General features: G+C 49.0%; 1 protein-coding gene and 2 non-coding genes across 3 annotated transcripts in view; 2 read left to right on the forward strand and 1 right to left on the reverse strand.

Moving 5' to 3' along the window:
• Positions 1-3,584: 3,584 nt before the first annotated feature.
• Positions 3,585-3,656, forward strand: TRNAP-CGG (transfer RNA proline (anticodon CGG)). The gene has a single exon. It is a non-coding gene; the product is annotated as a tRNA-Pro (tRNA).
• Positions 3,657-4,269: 613 nt separating this feature from the next.
• Positions 4,270-4,341, reverse strand: TRNAP-AGG (transfer RNA proline (anticodon AGG)). Its single transcript has one exon. It is a non-coding gene; the product is annotated as a tRNA-Pro (tRNA).
• Positions 4,342-8,146: 3,805 nt separating this feature from the next.
• Positions 8,147-23,347, forward strand: part of MPZL1 (myelin protein zero like 1) — a 31,715-nt gene continuing 16,514 nt past the window's right edge. The window contains exon 1 of the mRNA XM_059673993.1: positions 8,147-8,359. Within this exon, the coding sequence (XP_059529976.1) occupies positions 8,269-8,359 (91 nt within the window). The 5' untranslated portion in view covers positions 8,147-8,268. The remainder of the gene's footprint in view (positions 8,360-23,347) is intronic.

The following is a 23,347-nucleotide window of genomic DNA, read 5'->3' on the forward strand; positions in this document are numbered from 1 at the left end:
TATGTGTCTTTGGGTCATTTGTACACTCACACACAGCGCCAGGTAAGAATTCTGTGAATGGCCCTAGCCAGTTTGGCTCAGTGGATAGAGCATGGGCCTGTACACTGAAGGGTCCCAGGTTTGATTCTGGTCAAGGATACATGCCCAGGTTGCAGGCTTGATCCCCACCCAGTAGGGGGCAGCCAATCAATGATTCTCTCTCATCACTGATGTTTCTATCTCTTTCCCTCTCCCTTCCTCTCTGAAGTCAATAAAAATATATTTTTTAAAAAGAGTCCTGTGAATGTGTGCATGGTTGTGAGTGTGTGTGACCAGAAGAAAAGGAGGGAACAAAGTGTGGGGTGTGGGTGTGAACATAAAACTCCATTTTGCTTCTGGAGCGTCTGTCCTTTATAGTCGCGGACGAGAAAGGAGCAATAGCAATGGACAAGAATGTAATGGTGAAGGAGCGTGTGCCATGTGTCAAAACACCTTCCCACCTCCCTATTCCCTATTAGTTACAGTTTTTTATCTATTTTGTGGAAAAAAAAAGAAAAAAAGAAAACAAAGGAGGCCCATTCCCAGGGTTGTTATGTGACAGGGACTCACCAGGTGCCGCAGCCTGGCTGCCTATAGCTCTCCTTTCCCGAAAGGTGTCGCATCGGCATGGTTGATCCCGGAATGTCATAGCAGGGCATGAAAGAAATCCATTGTGTTAGGTAGCAACCAGGAAGACTGTTTCATTCAGACTTTCTTTTTCTTTTTAATATATATTTTTATTTATTTCAGAGAGGAAGGAAGAGGGAGAGAGAAACATCAATGATGAGAGAGAATCATTGATTGGCTGCCTCCTGCACGCCCCCTACTGGGGATCGAGCCTTCATTCCAGGCATGTGCCCTGACCAGGAATCGAACTGGTGACCTCCTGGTTCATGGGTTCACGCTAAACTGCTGAGCCACGCCAGCGGGGCTCGGTCAGACTTTCTTCATCACAGGACGCAGAGGGGGCCATGGAATTGGTCTCGGATGCCCCTGGGTGCTCCCTTGAGTCATGAATGACTCTGCCCCTTCATGCTGTCATTTTACATAAAACTTTGAGAAAATTTCTTGGACTTAGACAAACCTGTCATGTCAGTTATCTCACTAACGGCTTCTGTTTTAAAGAAAACGTGAACTGAATAGCTCTTTAACCAGCATTCAGAGACAAAATTCTACAATGATTATATGGTTGGTATTCAAAGGATGGGTATCACCAAGAGGCAGGCACTCCCTCCCCTTCAAGAAAACTACAGGACGTCCGACATAGTCACTGCTGTTGGGCTGTCTAAGGAGCCCTGCGTGCCCGATGGTGCCAGGCACTGCCCCTCAGGAGGGACGGCCATCTCACTGCCGCCTCTGCAAGAAGTCGGAGCAGGAAGGCACAGAAGGACTAGCTCTGCGTCGCCTCACGCCCTGTCTCCTTTCATTCCACCAACACAAGGGGACGCATAGTTGTAAGAACCCTGTTTTCTTTGTGACTTAAAAATGTTTGGTGCCAGATGGGTACTAGGCTTACAGGGGGATCACTTCATAAGGTCTATAAATGTGAACCACTATGCTGCACACCTACAACATATAATAGTGTATGTCACCTATAATTGAAAAATTAAAAATAATGATAAAGGCCAATTATCTTAATTTCTTTCATTATAAAAGCCTTTATTTTAGAAAATTTGTGGAGGAAAATAATATTTTAAATAAATAAAAATTTATTCATAATTCCAGTACCCAGAGATAACAATATTTTATGGGTGTTCCTCTAGTTTTTTAGTGCATGTATCCATGTTTTGTTTTTCTTGCTAATTTTTGGTTGTTACAAAATTAGGATCTTACTCTATGTATCTTGTTGGTAACACACTATCCTCAGCCCGTCTTCACAAACAGTCACAGTTTATCCTCTTCCATTCGCCCAGGAACATCCAGAGCAAGACCCGGTCTGTGTACCCCCGGGGTGCTATGATGGGGGGGGGGGGGGTGAAGGCCTTCTCAGTTCTGTTCCTGATCTAGACCTTAGATCCCTGCCACCTTTATGACCTCATGCACCCTCAAAACTTAAAACAAGGGACAAGTTTTGAATGAAAACTGAAAGGACTGAGGCCAAAGTTCATTCCTGACGATGTAGTGATGGCCAAATCCAAAGGGAGGCATGCAATCAACCTTAGACAAAAGGATCAGCGAGGGGAACCACATAGAAATGCTTTTCGGAAAAGTAGCTGAAACTACCGTAGGACGTTAGGCCGGAGTCTGGAAAAAGACACAAATTGTCAGTCAGATCCAAGTTTCTGTTCGGATCAGGACATGGCTTTCAATGGGCGAAGCAAACTACCCTCCCCACCCTCCCTGACGTGGGGTGGCTGCGATCCGTCAGTGCCTCACCCCCCAGGCTGCAAACCAGGCTCAGCACAGCCAAGAGGCCGGTCCGTGTGCCAAGTGAGCGGACCAGGCTGCGCGGCTACCGTCCCACGGATCCCGAATTAGGGGCAGCTAAGGAGGGAAGAGGGCTTCAGAGTGGGGACCCTCTGCAATGTGACCACAGAGCGCAAGGAGAAGGGGCAGGGGGCCTGGGAAAGAAGGGGACGCCCAGAGCTAAGGCCGACAAGGCCAAGGGGGAGCCCAGGCCAGGCCCCTGACGCCCGAGAGTCAGCGCTCCTGCTCCGCTGGGCCCAGAGCCTCAGGGCCAGTGCCCTGCAGCCGGGGGTGGGGGGTGGGACGAAGGCCCCTCCCACCGCCGCCGCCCCTCCCCTCCTCCTAGCACCGGGGCACCCACCTGCGCTCCCTCCTCCACGCCCTTCAGGCCAGCTTCTCAGGCTCCGGGGGTTCCTAGCCAGCGCCTCCTCTCCTGGCCAGTGGCCTCAGTAGCTACCTAGGTCTCTGGGCCTGGACTCCTCGCTGCGACATGAGGACAGCAGGACCCAAGGGCAGGCTGCTGTGACGGTCCCGCGAGTGCCATGCGCGCAAAGAGCTTAAAAGAAGGCACGATCCATCCTGCACGTTGGGGGAGAGGTGGCTGTTAATTCTCCTTGGGGATTGTTTTCTTCCCATCGCCTTCCGAGCCGGGATAAGGGCGTCTTTCTCTCGCCCGTTCTTCCTGCCCTCGTACCCAGACCCACCCTCCAGCGGGCGTCGGGTGGGGGCGCAGAGTGGGATGGGCCCTGGTCCGTGGGCGCACTCAGGGTGGTCTCAGGGGAGAGTGGGGGGCGCTCCCCACAAGGGGCGCAAGCTGGAGGCGGGGAGACACTGGGCGGCGAGCACTCGGCGGCGCCCGGTGCGTCCCAGAGGCTCTGCCTGCACCCGCCTAGCCGGTTCCGGCGCGCGGCGCCCCACTGGCGGAAAGGCCCGGCGATCCCGGGCTCCGGGACCGCGGCTTTCCGAGGGGACGGTGCGAAATGAGCGCCCCCGCCGCCCTCCTCCGCGCGACGGGAAGGGCTCGGCGCCCAAGCCGGGGGAGGGAGCGTCCGGGCGGTGAAAGGGTCGCTGGCCGCGTCCGAAGGGAAAAAAAGCGAAAGGCGGAAGGAGAGAGGCGGGTGAGGCTGAAGGGAGGCGCCTCGAGCCCGTCTGCCGAGAGCGGCTCGTTGGTCTAGGGGTATGATTCTCGCTTCGGGTGCGAGAGGTCCCGGGTTCAAATCCCGGACGAGCCCAGGCTCTGAGGTTTTTTCTTAAACCTATAAATTGAAAGCTTTTTCTTTTTCACTCAGGCCATTTAGCGCTTTATATTCAACAACCCCAGCCTAGCGCTCGAACGTTGATCGCCTTAATCGTGCGAAGCAGGGCATCGAATGAGGTCGATTCGTACAAATATATGATTGCCGTGCGTCCGAGAGTGAGGCATGGTAATTGCTTATAACCCTTCAAAACACGTGCTTGCAAAAGAGACGCCTCGTGCAGAATCCGGGGGGCACCGCAACCCCTCCTAACCGGAGCAGAGGGCGCCTGAGTTAGCAGGTCCCAGGTGAGGGCGGGCCAAGCTCCTCCAGCCGAAGCCCAGCCCCGCGGGCGGTGGACGTGCCCGGCTTGGGCAAGGGTAAGGCTCACCCACCTGCAGGCAACCCAGGTCGCGACTGTGCGCCCTCAGCGTGCGCGCCGCGCTGCGGAACAGCCGCGTCTGTAGTGTTTTCCTGTTACATCTTTTAATGGCATTTAAATGTAAAGTGCGCCCTCGCCTCAGGAAGTTTCATCTTCGTGTTTTGCAACAATACATGTTTATAAGATGTATTTATTTAGAAATTTTAAATTTTTTAAGGGAAGAAAAGTGGGCTCGTCCGGGATTTGAACCCGGGACCTCTCGCACCCTAAGCGAGAATCATACCCCTAGACCAACGAGCCGGTGTGCTGCTCCGTCGCCGCCATGACAAAGGAATGTGAGGCTACTTGGTCCCGCGCCCCCAAGCGGTTATTTTTATAATGGTGTTTATCTTCAGTTCTTAAAACTCTATGGTCAGTTTTCTATTTTATTTTCCCTTTTGATATTTGCAAATCAGTGACACAAAAGAAAAGTGTCATTGCTGGTGTAATATTTACCTCTTATTTAAAAAACCAGAATTCTGTGTATATTCGTGACCAACAAAGTGCATGAGTGTGTGGCAATGCCTGTGGCAGCCAGATTCCAGGCTCTACTTTACTGAGTTCTGGTTGTTGCAGTTTCCAATTACAGTAAAATTGTCGGTTTCTAGCCTGCATGTTATCCTAGTGTTCAAAGCACCATCTTTCCAGCCTTGTGAATTCGCATCTCTGTTTTTATTCAATCTGTTGTCTTCAGCTGGAAAATCTCTTTCCTTTTGCATAAATCCCAAACTCTTACCTTTCCAGAAAAAAAGATACTTTAACATATTAAAACCAACTGTATGTGTCTCCTTTCATCACAATTTGCTGGAGGCCAAGACTCCAACACCAACAGTGAATTATATAATTGGCGACCAATTTTATAATTGGTTATAATTAGTGCCCAATTGTCCCAATATCTCTGAGGGCATAGCTTATTTATTATATTTAAAATTTTTAACTAGTATTGAGGTTTATGCTAGCAAAGCCAGCACTGGACGAATAATTGCCGAATGACTGTAATTTGTTTCAAATTCACTAACAATGTAAATGTTGGTACTTGGACAATCAGTAATTATGAAGTGTCACTCTAGCAATTAAGTAACCAGATAGGAAACAATAAATAGGGTGACTAATCTAAATAGAACTATTCACTTATTTTATTTCATATGCCATTTGTCAGCTTATTCATTTGTTCCCTAGCTCGTTTATTCAACAAACATTGAGAAGCTCTTCGTGCCAGACACTGAATTGTCAACTTTCTCCCTGTGGTTTGACACCAGTACATCACCGTGTGGAGCGCTAATGGTCAGCCCCACTCTAGTTTTATTTGAAACTGTCCTCGACTTCCCCTCCTACTCTTTCCTTCTTCTTAGAGCTCAAGGCCAAGAGGATGATACACTTTAAACTGTTAATCAGTTCTAGGTGCCCGAATAGTTTACTCCTCAAACCTAACAAACGTGCCCCCAAAACTTAAGAAGTTTGTATTTCCCCAGAATGAGGAAACTACAAATATAACTTACATGAAATAATGAAAACTTCAGATTTCTGAGAACCCCAGTCACTGTAGTTACTGAGAGGGCTCTAGGCTCTCCTTTCCCACTTGAACTTACTAGCGTTAATATCATCTTTTGGGGTTTTCTTTTTCTTCCTCCAACTCCTCTCTAGTGATTGAAAAAGAGTTTGCCTTTTACTCTGCAGGCTCCGGGAGAGGATCTCATTTGCCCCTCACAACAGAGATGCAGGAAGACCGACAGCAACAAAACTCAAGATATCAACTGCCTGACTGGCGGTGAGAAACCGCTCTCCCGTCAGAGGAATGCCTATGGCCCCTGCAGGAGGCATCCGTCCCCAGTGAGGGGAGGTGGTACAGAGATGGTTGCAGGGCAGGGCAGTCACAGCGAACAAAGAAGCCTGGTGCCCTATCCCCCATGACAATGAGCACCTCCCAAGGTCCCCATTACTCCGGGTACCCAACGGTGCCTCTGTGCCCAGAGACATCAGAGCCAATAAGACTCTTTCAGATTCTCAAAAATGTGTAATAAACATGCAACCCTTCTCCTGAACTAAGATGTTCTTTCCATAGAAATATCAATGAAACTGGTTTAGCTCAGGCAAACCTTTCTCCCTGTGGTCTGGAATTCACCTTTAACTCTATCTGATATTTATCCCTTAACCATCAAATTCTGTGTTCCGGGAGCCTGGGTATCCTCGCCCACGGACCACAGTTTTCCAACTGTCAACAAGTCTCAAAACATGGAGGGAGGGAACGCCAGTGAGAATGCAGAGGGCGAGGAGGGTTCCGCCACAGCCACAAAGATCTGTTGGGAACTTTGGTGCCGGCCACCCTCTTCCTACTGTCTCCCGCTAGTCCCAGCTCTAGAAACCCTGCTCAGATATACTCCTCAACACCAGATGATCCTGAGTGTCCCTTACCTCAACCCTAGGAAGAGAAAGGAAACGCCCCCAGGATCCCCAAGGTAGACTCCTTCTAGTGTGGACTGTAGGGAGCAGGAACCCAGGGGCACCGGCAACCATCAGCCAAAGGCCCCTGCATGTGACTGTCATTGCTGATTCTTGGGGGGCGGGGGGCTCTCCCCCAAGGAGCCCATTCCTTTCAGAGGCCGCAGCCCTTTACCAAGGACCCTTGGGACCTTCTTGGAAGCCTCCCTCTCACGCCACCGTGTTGCCTCCGCTGCTCCAGCTGGGAAGAGGAGTTTCCAGGATGGAGGAGGAGGTGCTGAAAGGAGGAGGGCTGCTGAATGATCCTCGGACGCACAGTAATGACTGGAAGGCAGGGGTTTTGTTTTTGTTTTTTCCATTTACTCCCTTGACAGAAGGGTCAGAAACTGCCCAGCGAGGACAGCGGGTGACAGCCACCCTGCGTGGCGTTCTCTCTTTGCAGCCGCTGCAGACGAGCTCGGTAACGCTCCCCGGTTCGTTCAACAGGCACGTCCTACCTCCTGACGGCCTGGTGTTCCTCGTCGTGGAAACATCTGCTCCGGATGCATGTTCGTCCTTCGGCCGCTACTGAGCGGACGCCTCTGCGGGACCACCTGCTGCCTCCACGGGGGGCTCTGCCCAGGCCCAGCTCACTGGCTCCCCCTCAGGCCAGGCCCCGGGTGTTGTCCCGGGAACCGGGCGCGCGCTCTCCGCTCCTCCCGGCGTTTCTCCTGCGGAAACTTACCGCCCGACGGACACCCAGTTCTGCCGTCCCTTCTCCCAACTGTACGCTCCCCGCCGCCCCCCGGTTTCACCGCATCTCTCTCCTCTCTGTCCCCCAGCTTTCCCTTGGTCAGCCGTTCCGGGGACCCTCCCAACACTGTCCAGTCTTTTCTGGGCAGCCGGCGCGCGCGGCCCCTTCCTGCGCCAGGGTGACCCCGCTCAGCGGGGCCGCGCGCCGGGGGGTCGGGTGGGAACGCCCCCACCCCCGTTTTCATTAACAAACCCGGGGACGTTTTGTTGGCGAAAACGAAGCAAACAGAAAGCGCCCTCCTTTGTGTCCCAGGCGGTAGGAGAGCTCCCGGTTCCCGCCGCTCCTGCAGCCCAAGGGGTTCCCCAGGGGAGGGGAGGCAAGATGGAGACCGCTGGAACCAGAGGTCCCGGGAGGCAGCCCCTCACACATTATCCAGGCCGGGCGTGGGGACCGGGCAGAGGGAGGTGTGTCAGGGCCATTGAAGCAAGTCCCCCCGCCGCCCTTACTGACTTTGTCACTAAACTGCGGTTCCCGTGGGTGAGGCTCACAGAAACCGGGAAGAGCGGGCGCAGGGGCGGGACCCTCGGGCAAAGACCCGCGACGAGGAGACAATGGGGGGAGCGGAGGGATGGGACCCTGGAGAGGCGCAGGGGACCCGGCCGGGGCCGGGCGGCGGGGCGGCAGGCGGCAGCCACCGGGCAGAGCGGCGGAGCCGGGTGCTGGCCTCCCGCTCGGGGCTGAGAGCCCGGGTGGGACGGGGGAGGCGCGGCCTCGCCTGACGAGAGGGGTGATGGACAGTCGTATCGCCCAATAGCGTCCTTCCAGGGGCGCGGGGCCGAGCAATGGGAGGACGGGTGGGCGGGGCCGGGCCGGGGCGGGCGGCGGTGGCGGGGCCGCGAGTGGGGGCGCGGCGCGGAGGTGCCACTGGGCGGTGGTGGCGAGGCGGCGCCCCTGCGCGGAGCGGAGCGAACGGCAGCCGGGCCCGGTGCGCGGCCGCGGGGCTGCAGCGCACGACGATGGCCGCGCCCGCCGGGGCCGGGGCGGAGACTGCGACCCTGGACCGCCGGCGCTGCCTGTGGTCGGTGCTGGCGGCGGCGCTCGGGCTGTGTGAGTGCGGCCGGGGCGGGCGGGGCTCGGGGCTGCGGGGACTCCGGCGGCGCTCGCCCCTGCGGGGATCGGGCCCTGCGCGCTGGCGCCGAGGCGGGGGCCCGGCGCGGCCTGCGCGCACGGGGCCGGGATTCAGCCGGCGGGGAGCGCGGCCGCGGAGGCCCGGGACGTGCGGCGCCTCTCCGTCCTCCTGCCCCGGGTCCCCGCGTGTTGGGGAGTCGGGGAGCCTACCTGCTGGGTCCCGGGTCGTGCGGCAGCGGCCCTGCTCCGCGCTCCCGCCGAGCCCCCCGCGCGGGGACCCGGGCGCCCAGGCCCGCCTGGGATCCGGGTCAGGAGTCCGGGTTCTGAGTGCTGCACCTTTGGGGGGTGGCCGGCGTTTCGGTGGGGCCTTTGTTGTCGGTTCCTTTTCGCGTTTTCCGAGACAGTTTGCTTTGTGTTTCCCTTCCCACCGCTCCCAGCCCGTTTCGGAGCCTCCCCGATGGGAGAGCCCAGAGGCTCCTGCCTCATCCTCACCCCGGAGCCGGCGGGGCGCCGGGAGGAAGTGCCCAGGGGGTCGGGGTGAGGACACAGAGACCTGGGCATGGAAAAGACTTTGGTCCTATCCGCAATCTTGCCAGACATGGGCACCCTGGTTTGACAAGACATAGGACAGTAAAAAGCACATTTTTCTTTTCTCTTTTAAATCACTTTTTTTCCTTGACAAATTTTATGGGTCAAACTGAAGGTGAACTTCTGCCCCAGTGTGTGGACTTGGGTGGTGGTTTTGTGGACCCCGGGGTGGCTCTGCCCTGGGACCCCGTGCTGTTCCCGGGAGAACTCGCTCTGCCTCAGGATGTGACTGAGGAATGGTCACAGAGGCCAAGTCCTAAGAAACACACACTTTCACTTCTTTTGTTCTGCAAAAGTGTCAGTTGCATCACTAACACGAGTATCTGAATACGAGTTTACTCATTAATTTCTTTCACGGAAGAAGTCCTTAATGTAATTGCTGGAACCAGGAACTATGGAATTAAAGCAGTGATTCCAGGGGCCATAAAGTATAAATGTGAAAGTCCCCCCACCCTCTGGAGGCTGCCAGATAAGATACAATCCATTCTGTATAAACGTTTCTTCTGAGACCAAAAAAAAAAAAAAAAGGTTAAAAGTGGTGTGTGTTTTTGTTTTGTGGGGATTTTTGCGGGGGGGGGGGGGGCGGTGGCGGTTGGTGATGGTGGTGTCATTTGTGTTTTAAGACAAGTAGGAAACAGCCTAACCCTAAGGTTTATCAGAAATCTTGTGTCCTTCAGACAGAATTATACAGGAGAGGTCAGGCATTGCTACTGAGGACAAGGCAGTTGGGCTGATCTTAAACTCAGGGTGTTAAAAGTGGTAAAACTGAAAAATTAAAAAACTTAACCTTAATGGATATATATGTTTTTAATTAAACCTTTATTGTTCAGATTATTACATTTGTTCCTCTTTTTTCCCCCCATAACTCCCCTCCTCCCAGTTCCCGCCCCACCCTCCGCCCTCACTCCCCACCCACTGTCCTCATCCATAGGTGCACGATTTTTGTCCAGTCTCTTCCCGCATCTCCCACACCCCTTTCCCCCCCCAAGAATAGTCAGTCCATTCCCTTTCTATGTCCCTGATTCTATTATGATCACCAGTTCATTCTGTTCATCAGATTATTTATTCACTTGATTCTTAGATTCACTTGTTGATAGATGCATGTTTGTTGTTCATAATTTGTATCTTTTTTTTTTTTAAATATATTTTATTGATTTTTTACAGAGAGGAAGGGAGAGAGATAGAGAGCTAGAAACATCAATGAGAGAGAAACATCGACCAGCCGCCTCCTGCACATCTCCCACCGGGGATGTGCCCACAACCCAGGCACATGCCCTTGACCGGAATCGAACCCGGGACCCTTCAGTCCGCAGGCCGACGCTCTATCCACTGAGCCAAACCGGTTTCGGCCATAATTTGTATCTTTACCTTTTTCTTCTTCCTCTTCTTAAAGGATACCTTTCAGCATTTCATATAATACTGGTTTGGTGGTGATGAACTCCTTTAGCTTTTCCTTATCTGTGAAGCTCTTTATCTGACCTTCAGTTCTGAATGATAGCTTTGCTGGATAAAGTAATCTTGGTTGTAGGTTCTTGGTATTCATCACTTTGAATATTTCTTGCCATTCCCTTCTGGCCTGCAAAGTTTCTGTTGAGAAATCAGCTGACAGTCGTATGGGTACTCCCTTGTAGGTAACTGGGTTTCTTTCTCTTGCTGCTCTTAAGAGTCTCTCTTTGTCTTTTGCTCTTGGCATTTTAATTATGATGTGTCTTGGTGTGGTCCTCTTTGGATTCCTTTTGTTTGGGGTTCTCCATGCTTCCTGGACTTGTAAGTCTATTTCTTTCACCAGGTAGGGGAAGTTTTCTGTCATTATTTCTTCAAATAGGTTTTCAATATCTTGCTCTCTCTCATCTTCTGGCACCCCTATAATTCTGATGTTGGTTGGCTTGAAGCTGTCCCAGAGGCTCCTTACACTATCTTCGTATTTTCGGATTCTTTTTTCATTTTGCTTTTCTGGTTGGGTGTTTTTTGCTTCTTCGCATTTCAAATCTTTGCCTTGATTCTTGCGGTCCTCTGGTCTGCTGTTGGGAGTCTGTATAGTATTCGTTATTTCAGTCCGTGTATGTTTAATTTCTAGTTGGTTCTTTATCATAACATCGAGGGTCTCATTAGATTTGTTGAGGATCTCAATAACTTTATCGGCGGCTTCTAGACAGTTCTTGAGAGACCTTAAAAGTGTGGTTCTGAACTGAATATCCTCCATTGACAGTTTTGTCCTGTTTCTTTGTCTCAGCATTTTTTATGCTTTCTTGGTGCACCCCCTAGTGGTCTTTGTGTGCAGTCTTCCTGTAGTTAAGCCTTGATTGTTGTAGTTAATACTGGGGGGATTTGACCTCCAGGCCAACTGGCTGTGAGAATCAGCTGTGTCTGCAGTGGGAAAACTTCTGTCCTCTAGGGAGGTGCTAATCTAGCCTTTGCCTGAGGCTATCTGGCAAATGGCTCTGCGCAGGGCTTGGGCGGGGCGGGTGGGTCGCACGGGATCAACAGGGTGGGCTGGAGAGAGCAGTTATGGCGGCTCTCAGTTCTGTCCCTAGGGGCTCTGCCTCACAGAGTCCCAGCAACCACTGCAAACCTCAGAGAGAAAGCTGCCCTCGAGTTCCGACCGAAGCCAGACAGTCCCACTTCTCCCTTTTGAGTCTGGGTCCCTAGAGACTTGCCCGGATCTGGAGCTCAGAGTCTGAAGCTCCCTCCCGATTGAAAACACCAACCGCGCCCTCCGCCGCCAGCCCGCTCCTCGCGCACTCCGTACCTCAGTATTTCACTTCAGCACTGCGCCTCCTCTGAGTCTGGGTATGATATTCTCTTTCCTCCTAGTTGTAGAATTTCCACTCAGCCAGCCTTCCTGTGGTTCTGGATGATGCCCGTTCTGTCTTTTAGGTGTATTTTGATTTGGTTGTTCAAGGCAGCAATCTCTGGCGTTAACCTATGCCGCCATCTTGGTTTTCCTGAACCTTAATGGATATTAGTACGAAAAGATCATTAGAATAATATCAACCTACAGCTTGGACATACCTGGCTGTTCAGTAATGAAAGATGGATGCTGGTATGTGCAAGTCAGCAGGTGTTGTTATTAGTTAATTTTAGAAAAATACGCTTTCTTCTTGCCAAGTCACCTTTTCCTGATCATGGATACTGTATATAACAGTTCATGTCTCGTGGGAAACCTTCTTGAGTTTGATCCAGGTTCAGTTAGTCAACAAACATTCATTAAGCACCTTTTAAATATTAAGCACCAAAAGTATTGTAGGAAGGAGATCCCTGCCCTCACCTAATGTACAGTTCGGTGGGAGAAGCAATATAAGAAGTCTCTCGGTAATGGCGTGCTGTTAGGGCACTAAGGAGAGTCATCACTTCAGACCAAAGTTCGGGCCCTGGAGAAAGGTCTGGGGAAGCTGAGGGGTTATGAAGAAACCTTACATCAGCGTCAACGTGGTGGGAGGTAGGGGTGCCTAAGAGTTGGTGGGAGTTGAGGCGGGGAGCCAGCCAGATGCACTGACTCCCCAAGGACCCTGCTTGCCATTCCTAAGGCTGGATTTTGTCCTAAAGGCTGCAGGAAGGAGGGGTTTCTCTACTGGGCTAGAGTGGTGTGAGGCTCACCAGAGGGCGATTGTAATAATCCAGAGGAAGATAAAGACCTGAATACAAGCAGCGTGCTATGAGGAGAGGACATTTTCATGAGCCAATTAGAAAATAAATTTGATAGGGCTTGGAAATGCATTTGCTGTGGACTTGAAAGAGGGAGTGTATGATGATCCTGAGGTTTGGGGTTTGGGAAGCTGGGCATATTTTTGGAAAATGGGGCTTTCCCCAGAGGAAGAATATGGGATGAGGGATGGGAATCTTGGAGGAGGAAGACGATGAAATTACTTTCAGATGTTGAGTCTAAGAAGCTGTGGACACATCCCAGCAGAAATGGGCAGAAGACAGCTGGGGAGATGGTTCTGGAGGTGAGAACATTCTGGTTGGAAACACAGACATGGGAGACTTTAAAACTGTGGATTGCCCAGATGAGGTCACCAAGTGATAGTGTATTGAAGGAACTAGCAGGGGCCAAGGACAGAACTGCAGGGTGTACGGACCCCGAGAAGGGGGCTTGATGGTTAAGAGAAGAACCACGAGAGAGTGTGGTGTCTTGGAAACCAAGCAAGAATGGAGTTTTAGGGGAGAGCAAGTGGTTAATGGTGTCAGATGAAGGGACATTGGGTACAAGAAGGACACACTGGATTTGGCAATTGGAATGTCTTTGGTAGCCCTTGGGTAGGAATGAACACAGAAGAAGAAGAAATCTCAGTAATTTGCACCCCCATTGCAATAAATGGCAGCACCATCTGTCTGGTTGCTCAAGCCAGAAACCTAGTCCATCCTTGATTCCTCCTTGTCCTTCATCCTCCACATCCAATCAGTTCTCCTGTCTCCCAAATGCATCTGGAATTCACCCACCCCTTTCTCATCAGTGGCCCACTCCTAGCATTTTAGTCAAAATCCCTGCCATTTTTGCCTGTATTACTGTGCTAGCCTCCCAGCTGTGTCCCAATGTCCCCCCTCTTGCCTCTTTTTTTTTTTTTTAAAAATCCTCAGCTGAGGATATGCTTATTGATGAGAGAGAGAGAGAGAGAGAGAGAGAGAGAGAGAGAGAGAGAGAGAGACTCAGTTGCCTCCTGTATGCATCTGGACCAGGGATCCAAACCACAATCTAGGCATGTGCCCTGACTTTGGTGTGCAGGACTCTGCTCTAACCAAGGAGGCACCTCCTTAGGCCCCTCTGACTCTTTTTAATCCATTCTTCACACAACTGCAAGAATTACTGTTACTAAAATGCAAATCAGATCATGTTGCTTTCTTTTTTAAAAAATATATTTTATTGACTTTTACAGAGAGGAAGGGAGGATAGAGAGTTAGAAACATCAACGAGAGAGAAACATGGATCAGTTGCCTCCTGCACGCCCCCTACTGGGGATGCACCCGCAACCAAGGTACATGCCCTTAATCAGAATCGAACCCGGGACCCTTGAGTCTGCAGGCCAACGCTCTATCCACTGAGCCAAACCAGTCAGGGCTTATATTGCTTTCTTGTTTAAAATCCTTAAACAAGAAATCCTTTTCCATTGCCCTGCCACTGCCATCCCAGCTTCTCCGTGCGCCCGCTGTGGGCTGTGTGATCCTGTTCCTGTCTCCCCGTGACGCTTCGCCTGCTGCCTCTTGCCCTCCCTGCCATCTTTTTGCTCTTTGATTCATTCCCACCGCCTCCTTTGCACTTGGAATGCTCTTTCCCCGGAACTGCCCAGTGCTGTCTCCTCTTCATTCTGGCATAAATGTCACTTCCTCAGAGGGACCTTCTCCAACCACCTTAGCCACAGGAGTCCCCTGCTATCATTTCCTGGCCCTTCGCTTCCTTATTGTGACTTCTAACTTGTTGGTCTTTCTCTTCTTGTTCCCTCCACTAGAGTCCAGGGTGACACCATGGTTGTCTTGGTCATAGACGTATCTCTAGTGCTTTGCTTCATGCATATGATAGATGCTAATGCGCACTTGTTAAATGTCAGGGGGCTGTAGACTTGTCTTGATAACAGTTTGTTAATAGTTTGTAATGTGTAGTTAGAATTATTGTCGGCATTCAATAATTGTTTATTGGGAGAAGGAATGTTTTTCCCAAGTGTGATTTCATGCATTATCTGATTATTTTCATTCTTTACCGTTTCTCATTTCTTCAGAGACGTACAGAATGAATGAACTAACATTTTTCAACTACTTTAGACACATAGCTTTGGAATGACTAGTTATTTCATACTTAAATTATTTTTAATATATATTTATTGATTTCAGAGAGGAAGGGAGAGGGAGAGAGAGATACAAACATCAATGATGATGGAGAATCGTTGATTGGCTGCCTCCTGCACACCCCTCACTGGGCATCCAGCTCACAACCAGACATGTGCCCTTGACTGGAATCGAACTTGGGACCCCGCAGTCGGCAGGCCGCCGCTCTATCCACTGAGCCAAACCAGCTGGGCTTAAATTATTTTATCTTGTTTGTGGTGGCACCTACGCGTATTATCAGTAGGACTTTTCTATATTAAAAATATTTTATTTTAATCCTCACTGGAGGTATGAGAATATTTTTTCCATTGATTTTTAGAGAGATAGGGAGGAGGGAAGGGGAGGGAGAGAGAAACATAGATGTGAGAGAGACACATCAATTGTTTGTTTGTTTAGAGAGAGAGGAAGGGAGAGGGACAGATAGAAACATTGATGAGGGAGAAACATCATCAATCTGCTGCCTCCTGACTGCCCCCTATTGGGGATGGGGCCTGAAACCCAGGCATGTGCCCTGACAGGAATGGAGCCAGTGACCTCTTGGTTCATGGGTTGATGCTCAGCCACTGAGCCACTACTGAGTTTTAAAAATGTGATTTCATTGGAAAAAACTCAATATACACAGATTTTTACAAATCATATTTCTAGAAAATGCTGACCTACCCGCTAAATGTTCCTCACCTCCCTTTCTGTCCCCACTGAGCGGCTTTCCTTCATTCAGTCGCATTTCTCCTGCATGATTAGAATCTGCCAACTGGAGCCTGAAGGCATTTTTATTTAAATTGTATCTTTTAGTTGAGAGTTTGAATTCTCTAAGTACATGCATCTCAGGTGTCCCTAAACCTTGGAAAAATTTTACTCTTGCTTCTAAGACCACTGGTGTCCTTTAAAAGAGAATAAACGGCTTGCTTTGGCATAGAACTCATAGATGAGTTTGGTCTTTAACCCCCATTAAAGGGAATCTCTATATAAAAGGCTAATATGCAAAGTGTCCCCTTGGGAGTTCAACCGGGAGACCCGGAGTTTGATCGCTCGCTATGATGTGCGCTCATCACCAGGGGGCGGTGTGGAATGAAGGAAGGCCTCGGTCCGCAGCTGGAAGGCCCTGATTGGCCCTAATCGCCAGCCAGGCCAAGGGACCCTACCCATGCACGAATTTCATGCACCAGGCCTCCAGTTTAATGATAACTAGAAGCATCTCCTGAGGTCTCACGTATCTGATGGCTATGAATCTTGGTCCCTAAGACTTGTGTGAGTGGAATATCTTGAGTGATATTCCTTTCTGCCTTTTCCACTTATTTTGCCAAGTGGTTTGACATTAGCAATGCCCTGGAGACCAAACCAAGGCCCTTATATTTTGGGCGCAGTAGGAAGGCGGAGGTCAGTTGGCCTTGTGACCATTCATAGTGCCTGAACTGAGAAATTGTCATCGCCTCCTGGGATATTTATATCTGTGCCCTTAAACCTCTTTATTTATTCATTATCTTTTTGAATGCATTTGGCTGCTGTACTGTTTTATTCACTTATAATTTTCCCTTGGTTCCATTAGGCCTTTAGCCAGGAGCTGAAGGATGACTTTGTTGATATATTCTCCTTTATTAATTTATTCTTTTTTTCTTACAAACTCTGAGTCTCTTTAGAAATGGCAAGACTAGCCCTGGCTGGTTTGGCTCAGTGGATAGAGCATTGGCTTGTGGACTGAGGTGTCCCAGATTTGATTCTGGTCAGGGGCACATGCTTGGGTTGCGGGCTCTATCCCCAGTGGGGGCATGCAGGAAGCAGCCGATCAGTGTTTCTCTCTCATCATTGATGTTTCTGTCTCTCTCTCCCTCTCCCTTTTTCTCTGAAATCAATAAAAATATTTTTTTCTTTTTGAAAAAAAAAAAAAAAAAAGAAATGGCAAGACTTAGTAATACTCCTGATCTACTGTCAGGGCCTGTAGCTTGAGTAGTTTTCTAGCAACTGTGATACTTTGAATCCCATTCTTAGGTTTAATTGAATTTAGAAATGCTCTATGTCTTTGCTGAGCCTGAGTTATTTATCATTGCAGATAAGATTGCCCCAGAGAATGAAATCAAGACCTGAGCTTTCTTAGTATTGTGCTGTAACCAACGAAACAAACTTTGCTCAATTTACAATGAACATTTTCTATCCTGGGACTCAGATACTCTGCTTTGGGATCTGGGGAGTTTATTTTATGCAATTTAGAACCATTTTTAAAAATGCTTTTCTCAAAATTAAGAAATGTATTCCTTTCTCTTCAAATATTAAAGAAGATAGTGTGGAATTATGTAAATTTACCAGGTGTACCGGTTAATAATGTGGATTTTGTAATCAAAGAAAACACGATAATTTTAAGAGAAACATCAAAAGTGCTTTATTCAAAGTAATGTCCATCACTAGCTACACATTTCCCCCATCTTTCAGGTAATTTGTAGATACTGTCCCAATAGAACTTTTCTTGTTTTGAGGCAAACAATTCAGAGACCCAATTTTCCATTTTTTTGTATGTTTTGAAGCGCTGCTCAGAAAGTGCATATGCCATCGATTGGAACAAGTAGTAATCTGAAGGAGCAAGATCTGGTGAATACAGCGGGTGGGTTAATACTTCCCAGGCAAGATCTTTTAACGTGTCTTTAACTGGTTTTGAAATGTGTGATGGTATGTTATCATGAAGCAAAATTACTTTGCCGTGTCTTCTGGCCCATTCTGGTCGTTTTACGATCAAAGTGTGGTTCAAATTGATTATTTTTTGTTGGTAGCGATCAGTATTAAGGGTTTCACCTGGTTTTAGAAGCTCATAATACCCCACACCTTCCTGATCCCACCAAACACAGAGCATTGTCTTCTTTCCGAAGCGATTTGGCCTTGCAGTCGATGTTGATGGTTGACCTGGATCAACCCATGATTTTGTGCGTTTGGGATTCTCTAAATAAATCCACTTTTCATCGCCAGTCACAATTCGATGCAAAAATGACTTTCTTCCATGCCGTTGAATCAACATTTTACTGATGACTTTTCGGTTTTCATTTGTCTTTCGTTCAGTTGATGTGGCACCCATTTTTCTTCCTTTAAAATCTTTCCCATTGCTTGTAAACAATCAGAAATTTTTTGCTGAGCAACGTTTAATCTTTCTGCAAGTTATTTTTGAGTTTGACACGCATCTTCATCCAATAATACTTGTAATTGTTGGTCTTCAAACTTTTTTGGTTGACCTGGATGTTCTTTGTCTTTCACATCGACATCATTACTTTTAAAGCGTTTAAACCAGTGTTCACAAGTATCTTGAGATGGAGCATCTTCACCATAAGCTTCTCAAAGTATACGATAACTTTCAGCAGCACTTTTCTTCAAAATAAAGTAATGAATTAAAACTTCCCACAAATGCTTTTTTTGGCACAAAATTCGACATTTTTAAGCTTAAAAATATCTATGATGTTAGCAGCTTCAGAAAATTTGACATATGAAGTTTTGAAGCTTGCTGTCAATACAACAAAATAGCATACATATCAAATCTCATATATATCAACATATGTGTAACTCCATCGATTGAAAAAAAAATCCGCATTATTAACTGGTACATCTGATAACATAAGCATGAGCTTCTTCCAGATAGCTAAATATAGATGTAGACACAGATGATATGTCTGTCTGTCTGTCATTATCTATCTATCATCTATCTATATTTCTTTTTTTCAGCCAGGTGTAACTCCTGTTTCTTAGCCTACAGGAATTTGGACATATAACTAAGTTCGTGCTATATCTTTTCCTTTTCCCTCATTTGTTGAGTGCTTATTATGAGGCAAGCCTCTGCTTAATAATTTATATGCACATCTCATGCAGCCCTTAACAACACTGCATGATAATGAGTATTGTTATTAATGTCACCGATGAGGAAACTAAGACTCAGGCGGGGTGTGTAACTTGTCCAAGGTCACGCAGCTCATATATGGTAGAGTTAGGCCCTTCCTCCAAAGTACATATTTGCAACCACCCTGCTGTGTTGTAGAATTTCTCTTTCCAAGTCTCCAACCACACGGAGGAAAGGCTTCTGGATGCCTTAAGTGTTTACAGAGAGCCTTTAACTGCCCCAGGGCACCACCCATTTCTTTCTTTGTGTGGTGCCCTTTGTGCAGGCAACCCATGCCCTGCTGCTGCTGACTCCACCGCGGGGAGGGGAATGAAGCTGCCACGTTGAGCCGTCCTCACCACCCAATGCTCTGACTGCTGCCCAGGATTTTAATACTGTGGTTCTTGCAGGTTCTTCTCTTTCTTCTACTGCTCCCTCTGGCTGGGGCCCAGCCTGACTCGGTTTAACTGAGTGGCTGACACCATACTAGACCCAGGAGGCAACACTGTGGACCAAGCCACTGAGCCTTACCTCTTCTCCTCAAGCTTTGTATATTCCAAACTCATATATACATATATATATATCCACTTTCCAAACTGTACCTTCCTGCCCCTCCCTCCCCTCCTCTCCCCTTCCTCCCCTCCCTGGCCATTGTTCTCAAAAACACTCAGGGGTGCCCACTTCCCACAGGATCCGGTTCCAACATCTCAGCCTACATTTTTAACTTTCAAGTCTTCTTCTGCCCCAGCCCAATGAATCTACATAATTCATGTTTACATATCATCTCGTGTTTTTCTCTCTGCAAAATGCCCTTCCCATGTGTCTATCTTGATTCTTCTCAATTCCAGATGAAATTCAAGTGTTTCCCATAAAACACTCCCTGACCTCTCCATTTTCAAACTTAGGGGAAGCTTTGGTAGAAACTGTTTTAGGGAAGATAAGGTGTTGTAAACAGGAAGTGAAATGCAGGCGGGCGGCATGTGCTCACTCTGGGGGTCTGTTGTTCTCCTGCCTCCATGGACACTCAGTGTTTGCTGTGTACATTCCGTGGACGCATGTGTGTTCGTTCGCACGGAGTGTCTGAGTCTGCACCCCCACAACACCCAGCAGTTGTGTGCTGGCCAGCACTTGAGGTGCTTAATGGGTGCTGTCTTTTCTGTTTTATTGTAACCAAGCCTGTATCCCACCAGGAAGGGGCCAGTTTCCATTCCTCCCGTATTTACCCCTGTCCCCGGGGAGCGTTGCACTTGAGCTCTTCCTGGCTGGTAAGTTGGTGCTGGTGAGTCGGGACTCTGCCAGATTTTTCTAAGAGCCACAGAATGCTTGGCTGGGGTTCGGTGTCCACTTAAGGGCAACTTGGTTTCTTCCATTTATTTTAAGGGGGAGAAAGTGTTACACATTTCATTAACCATCACTTCCCAGTATAGGAATCCTAAAAATGCAGCAGCTACCGGGCTGTTTACTCCTTCAATGTCCTTTGAGAGCTTTCTGACCACCAGGAAGTGTACTGTGTGTTGGGCACACAAAGGCCAAGTAAGATGGAGTTCACCCCGGAAGGAGTGAGCCTCCCAGGGGAGGTTGAGGTGACTGCAGTAGCAGTACCAGTGCCCTAGAGACCGCCTCTCCCTTGAAGGAGAAGAGGCGGAGGCGGACGGGAGCCACTGAGCCATGGGACCGAAGAGGTGGTCAGACAGGGAAGCTTTGCCCAAGTCACGTTTGGGTGGAGTCATGAGATTGTGCAGAATTTCGGAGGTGGGCCTCCTTCCAGGCCCAGAGAGCACAGGCATCTGTGCTCAGAGGTAAGCCCCCTGCGCGGCATGTTGGGGGAGGGGAGCCAGCCAACCCAGCTCAACAGCTGCAGCCCTCACCTGTGCAGAGCAGGACATGGGCTGTCACACTGAAAGGCCTAGCCTGCCATGCTGAGGCCTGGGCTTTGTGAAACAACAGGGGAGCTTTCAAACTGGGCTTTACAGAAGAAATTGGCATGGGCACATTTTCACTTGATTGAGAGGTTGCCCAACGGAGAGCCAGGTAGTAGCCATAGCTCGAGGGCACCTGCCTATAGCTTGAAGAAGGATGAGGCGTTTCCTCCCCTCCCATGTAGTTAAACTGTGCTTGGCCTGCCCAGCCTCAGGCCGCCATAGCAGCAGGTGCTGCCTTTACCCGTCTCCCTAGACTTGAACTTCTCAATAACCAATCAGAGCGCTGGTGTTAAAGTTCTCTGTTAGGTCGGAGAGAGCCCAGGATCGGATACATGCAGACATGTGATGGGACAATGGACTTCCCCTGGGCCACCTCACACTCTCGTCACTAGATTCCTAGGGGTAATGGCAACTCTGCTCTAGAGCTTTCACATGTTTGGTGTACATTTCATTGGTTCCTACAGTGTACTTATTAAAATATATTTTTATTGATTTCAGAGAGGAAGGGGGAGAGAGAGAGAGAGAGAGAGAGAGAGAGAGAGAGAGAGAGAGAGAAACATCAATGATGAGAGAGAATCATTGATTGGCTGCCTCCTGCCCGGCCCCTATTGGGGATTGAGCCCGAAACCCCGCCATGTGCCCTTGCCAGATTCAAACCTAGGACCCTTCAGTCCACAGGCTGACCCTCTATTCATTGAGCCAAACCAGCCAGGACCCTACGGTGTATTTTTAATAACCATTAAAATAATAATAAAGAACAACACGCACAGACACGAAGTTGTACACATAATCCAGCTACTGTGGAGGTCACTGCCACATTAGCTCCCGCAGCCAGCGCACTCTGTAGGATGAGGCAGATTTAAATGCGTAAATGTGTGATTGATTGAGAAGGTGGTACAGCACTGCCCTTGTCTTTGAAAAAAGTCAGGTCCACGAATGTGCACTAATATATATTTCAAAAGCCAACATACCTCTCTGTAACACTCAGTCAAATGCCAGACAAGCATGGCCCATCTCATCACAATGTCGTAAGTGAAGTCCTGTCTCTCATTGGTGTGCTGGATGGTGGTTGCAAGTTTAGAATCACCTGATGAGCGTGGGGCGTGGCTTGAGCACCCGGGACCCTTCAGCCCACAGGCCGATGCTCTGTCCACTGAGCCAAACTGGCTGGGGCAGGCGTCACTCTTATCTAACACTCTCTAGATGGTCCCCTTGCGCAACCAAGCTTGAGGGCCACTGTGCTGCATTGCAGTTCTGGCCTTATTCACTACCGTCGTTCTGAGCGCACTTGCCTGACGTGGGTGTGAAAACTGCCTGTCTCCTCTGTACGCTGGGTTCCCCACGAGATTCTGTTTGAACAGAGGATTCCGTGGAAGCTGCATCATCAGCTCTTGAAGAGCTCTGGCCTTTGGAGTCAGAAGGTTCTAGATTGAACTCTTTGCTCCACGTTTGCAATAAGTGACTCAGGCAAGTTCCTTAGCGTCTCTGAGCGTCTATACAATGGGTAACACCCAAAAGTGTTGATGAGAAATAATAAACGTACCAAGTTTAATAAGGTTTAACCCCAGTGAGCACTCCGTATGCAGTGGTTTTCCCACTGCTTCCTTTGTGCCTGATTTTGGAGGTGAGGAACATTCTTCTTGCCAGGTAGGCGTAGCCTTTCAATCTCTTGTTCTGATATTTTCTATTGGTCTTTTCTGGTTTGGATTAAATTTGGGTTCAAATATCTTCTGATGGATAGTAAACCTTCTGATATGATTTGAGAGCTTGGAAAAATAGATTTAAGGCCCACTGGTCTTTGGCTTGAATAGAAATATGCCATTTCGACACCTGGGCAGTAGGAAAGGTGAGAGCTAACATTGTCCTGTTATGTATCTGACATGCACGCCCCAGAGCTTTCAACGTGTTCTTTATGCTGAGCATAACCCGTCAGAAGTAAAATGACCCGATTTCTTAACAAAAGCTCTGTATTATTTTCGTCCACTTGCTGAGAACTGTGTGGACAGGACGCAGATGCCTCGGTTCAGGTTGGCTACCCCGGTGGCATGTGCTGACTGCTTGACTGGAGATCTTGGCCTTGAATGGGAGTCCTGGCACCCCGGTCACCGCACTCAGAGGCTCATGTACTTGTCCCCACAGGACTGCCGGTCCAGCCAGGGCAGGGCGAGGCCCAGCGTGGTTGGGAAGAATGAATGGTTGGTTGAAAACAGGAAAGCGGTGGCCGGGAAGAAAGACGCACAGCACACACAGAGGAGGGCAGAGAAGAAGCAGCAGGGCTTGCGGGAGTCAAGTGACTCGCTCAGTGACTGGCCTGACTCAGGACTGCTTGAATCCCTCTCATTTGAGAAACAGAAAGGTCTTTGTTGGTGCAGAAAAGGTTGAGGATGGAGATGAGGCCAGCTGGATGTGGATCAGGGGGAAGGAATGGACTCTGAGAAGAATTGGGTAATCCTGTGTTTTGGGAAAAGTACATGCGTTCTTTTTATTGAGCATTTCAAGAGATGAGGCTCCTCTGGGATGCGCTCATCCGAATAGGAAGGTGATGGGAAGAAAGCTTGCTTAGCCTCCCGCACAGGAGTGTCAGCGTTCAGACTTGACCTGAGGAATCTCTGCAACACCATGTGTTTGGGGCCATTATGGTTTCTCTCTCATCGATGTTTCTAACTCTCTATCCCTCTCCCTTCCTCTCTGTAAAATATCAATAAAAATATTAAAAATATAATAAAAAAGCGGTTTGTATTATGAAAAATAAAATATATTAAAAATAAAAAGTATACAGAAAATGTGATTGAG

This window comes from Myotis daubentonii, chromosome 18, assembly GCF_963259705.1.
Source record: "Myotis daubentonii chromosome 18, mMyoDau2.1, whole genome shotgun sequence".
In the NCBI taxonomy this organism is placed as follows: Eukaryota; Metazoa; Chordata; class Mammalia; order Chiroptera; family Vespertilionidae; genus Myotis; species Myotis daubentonii.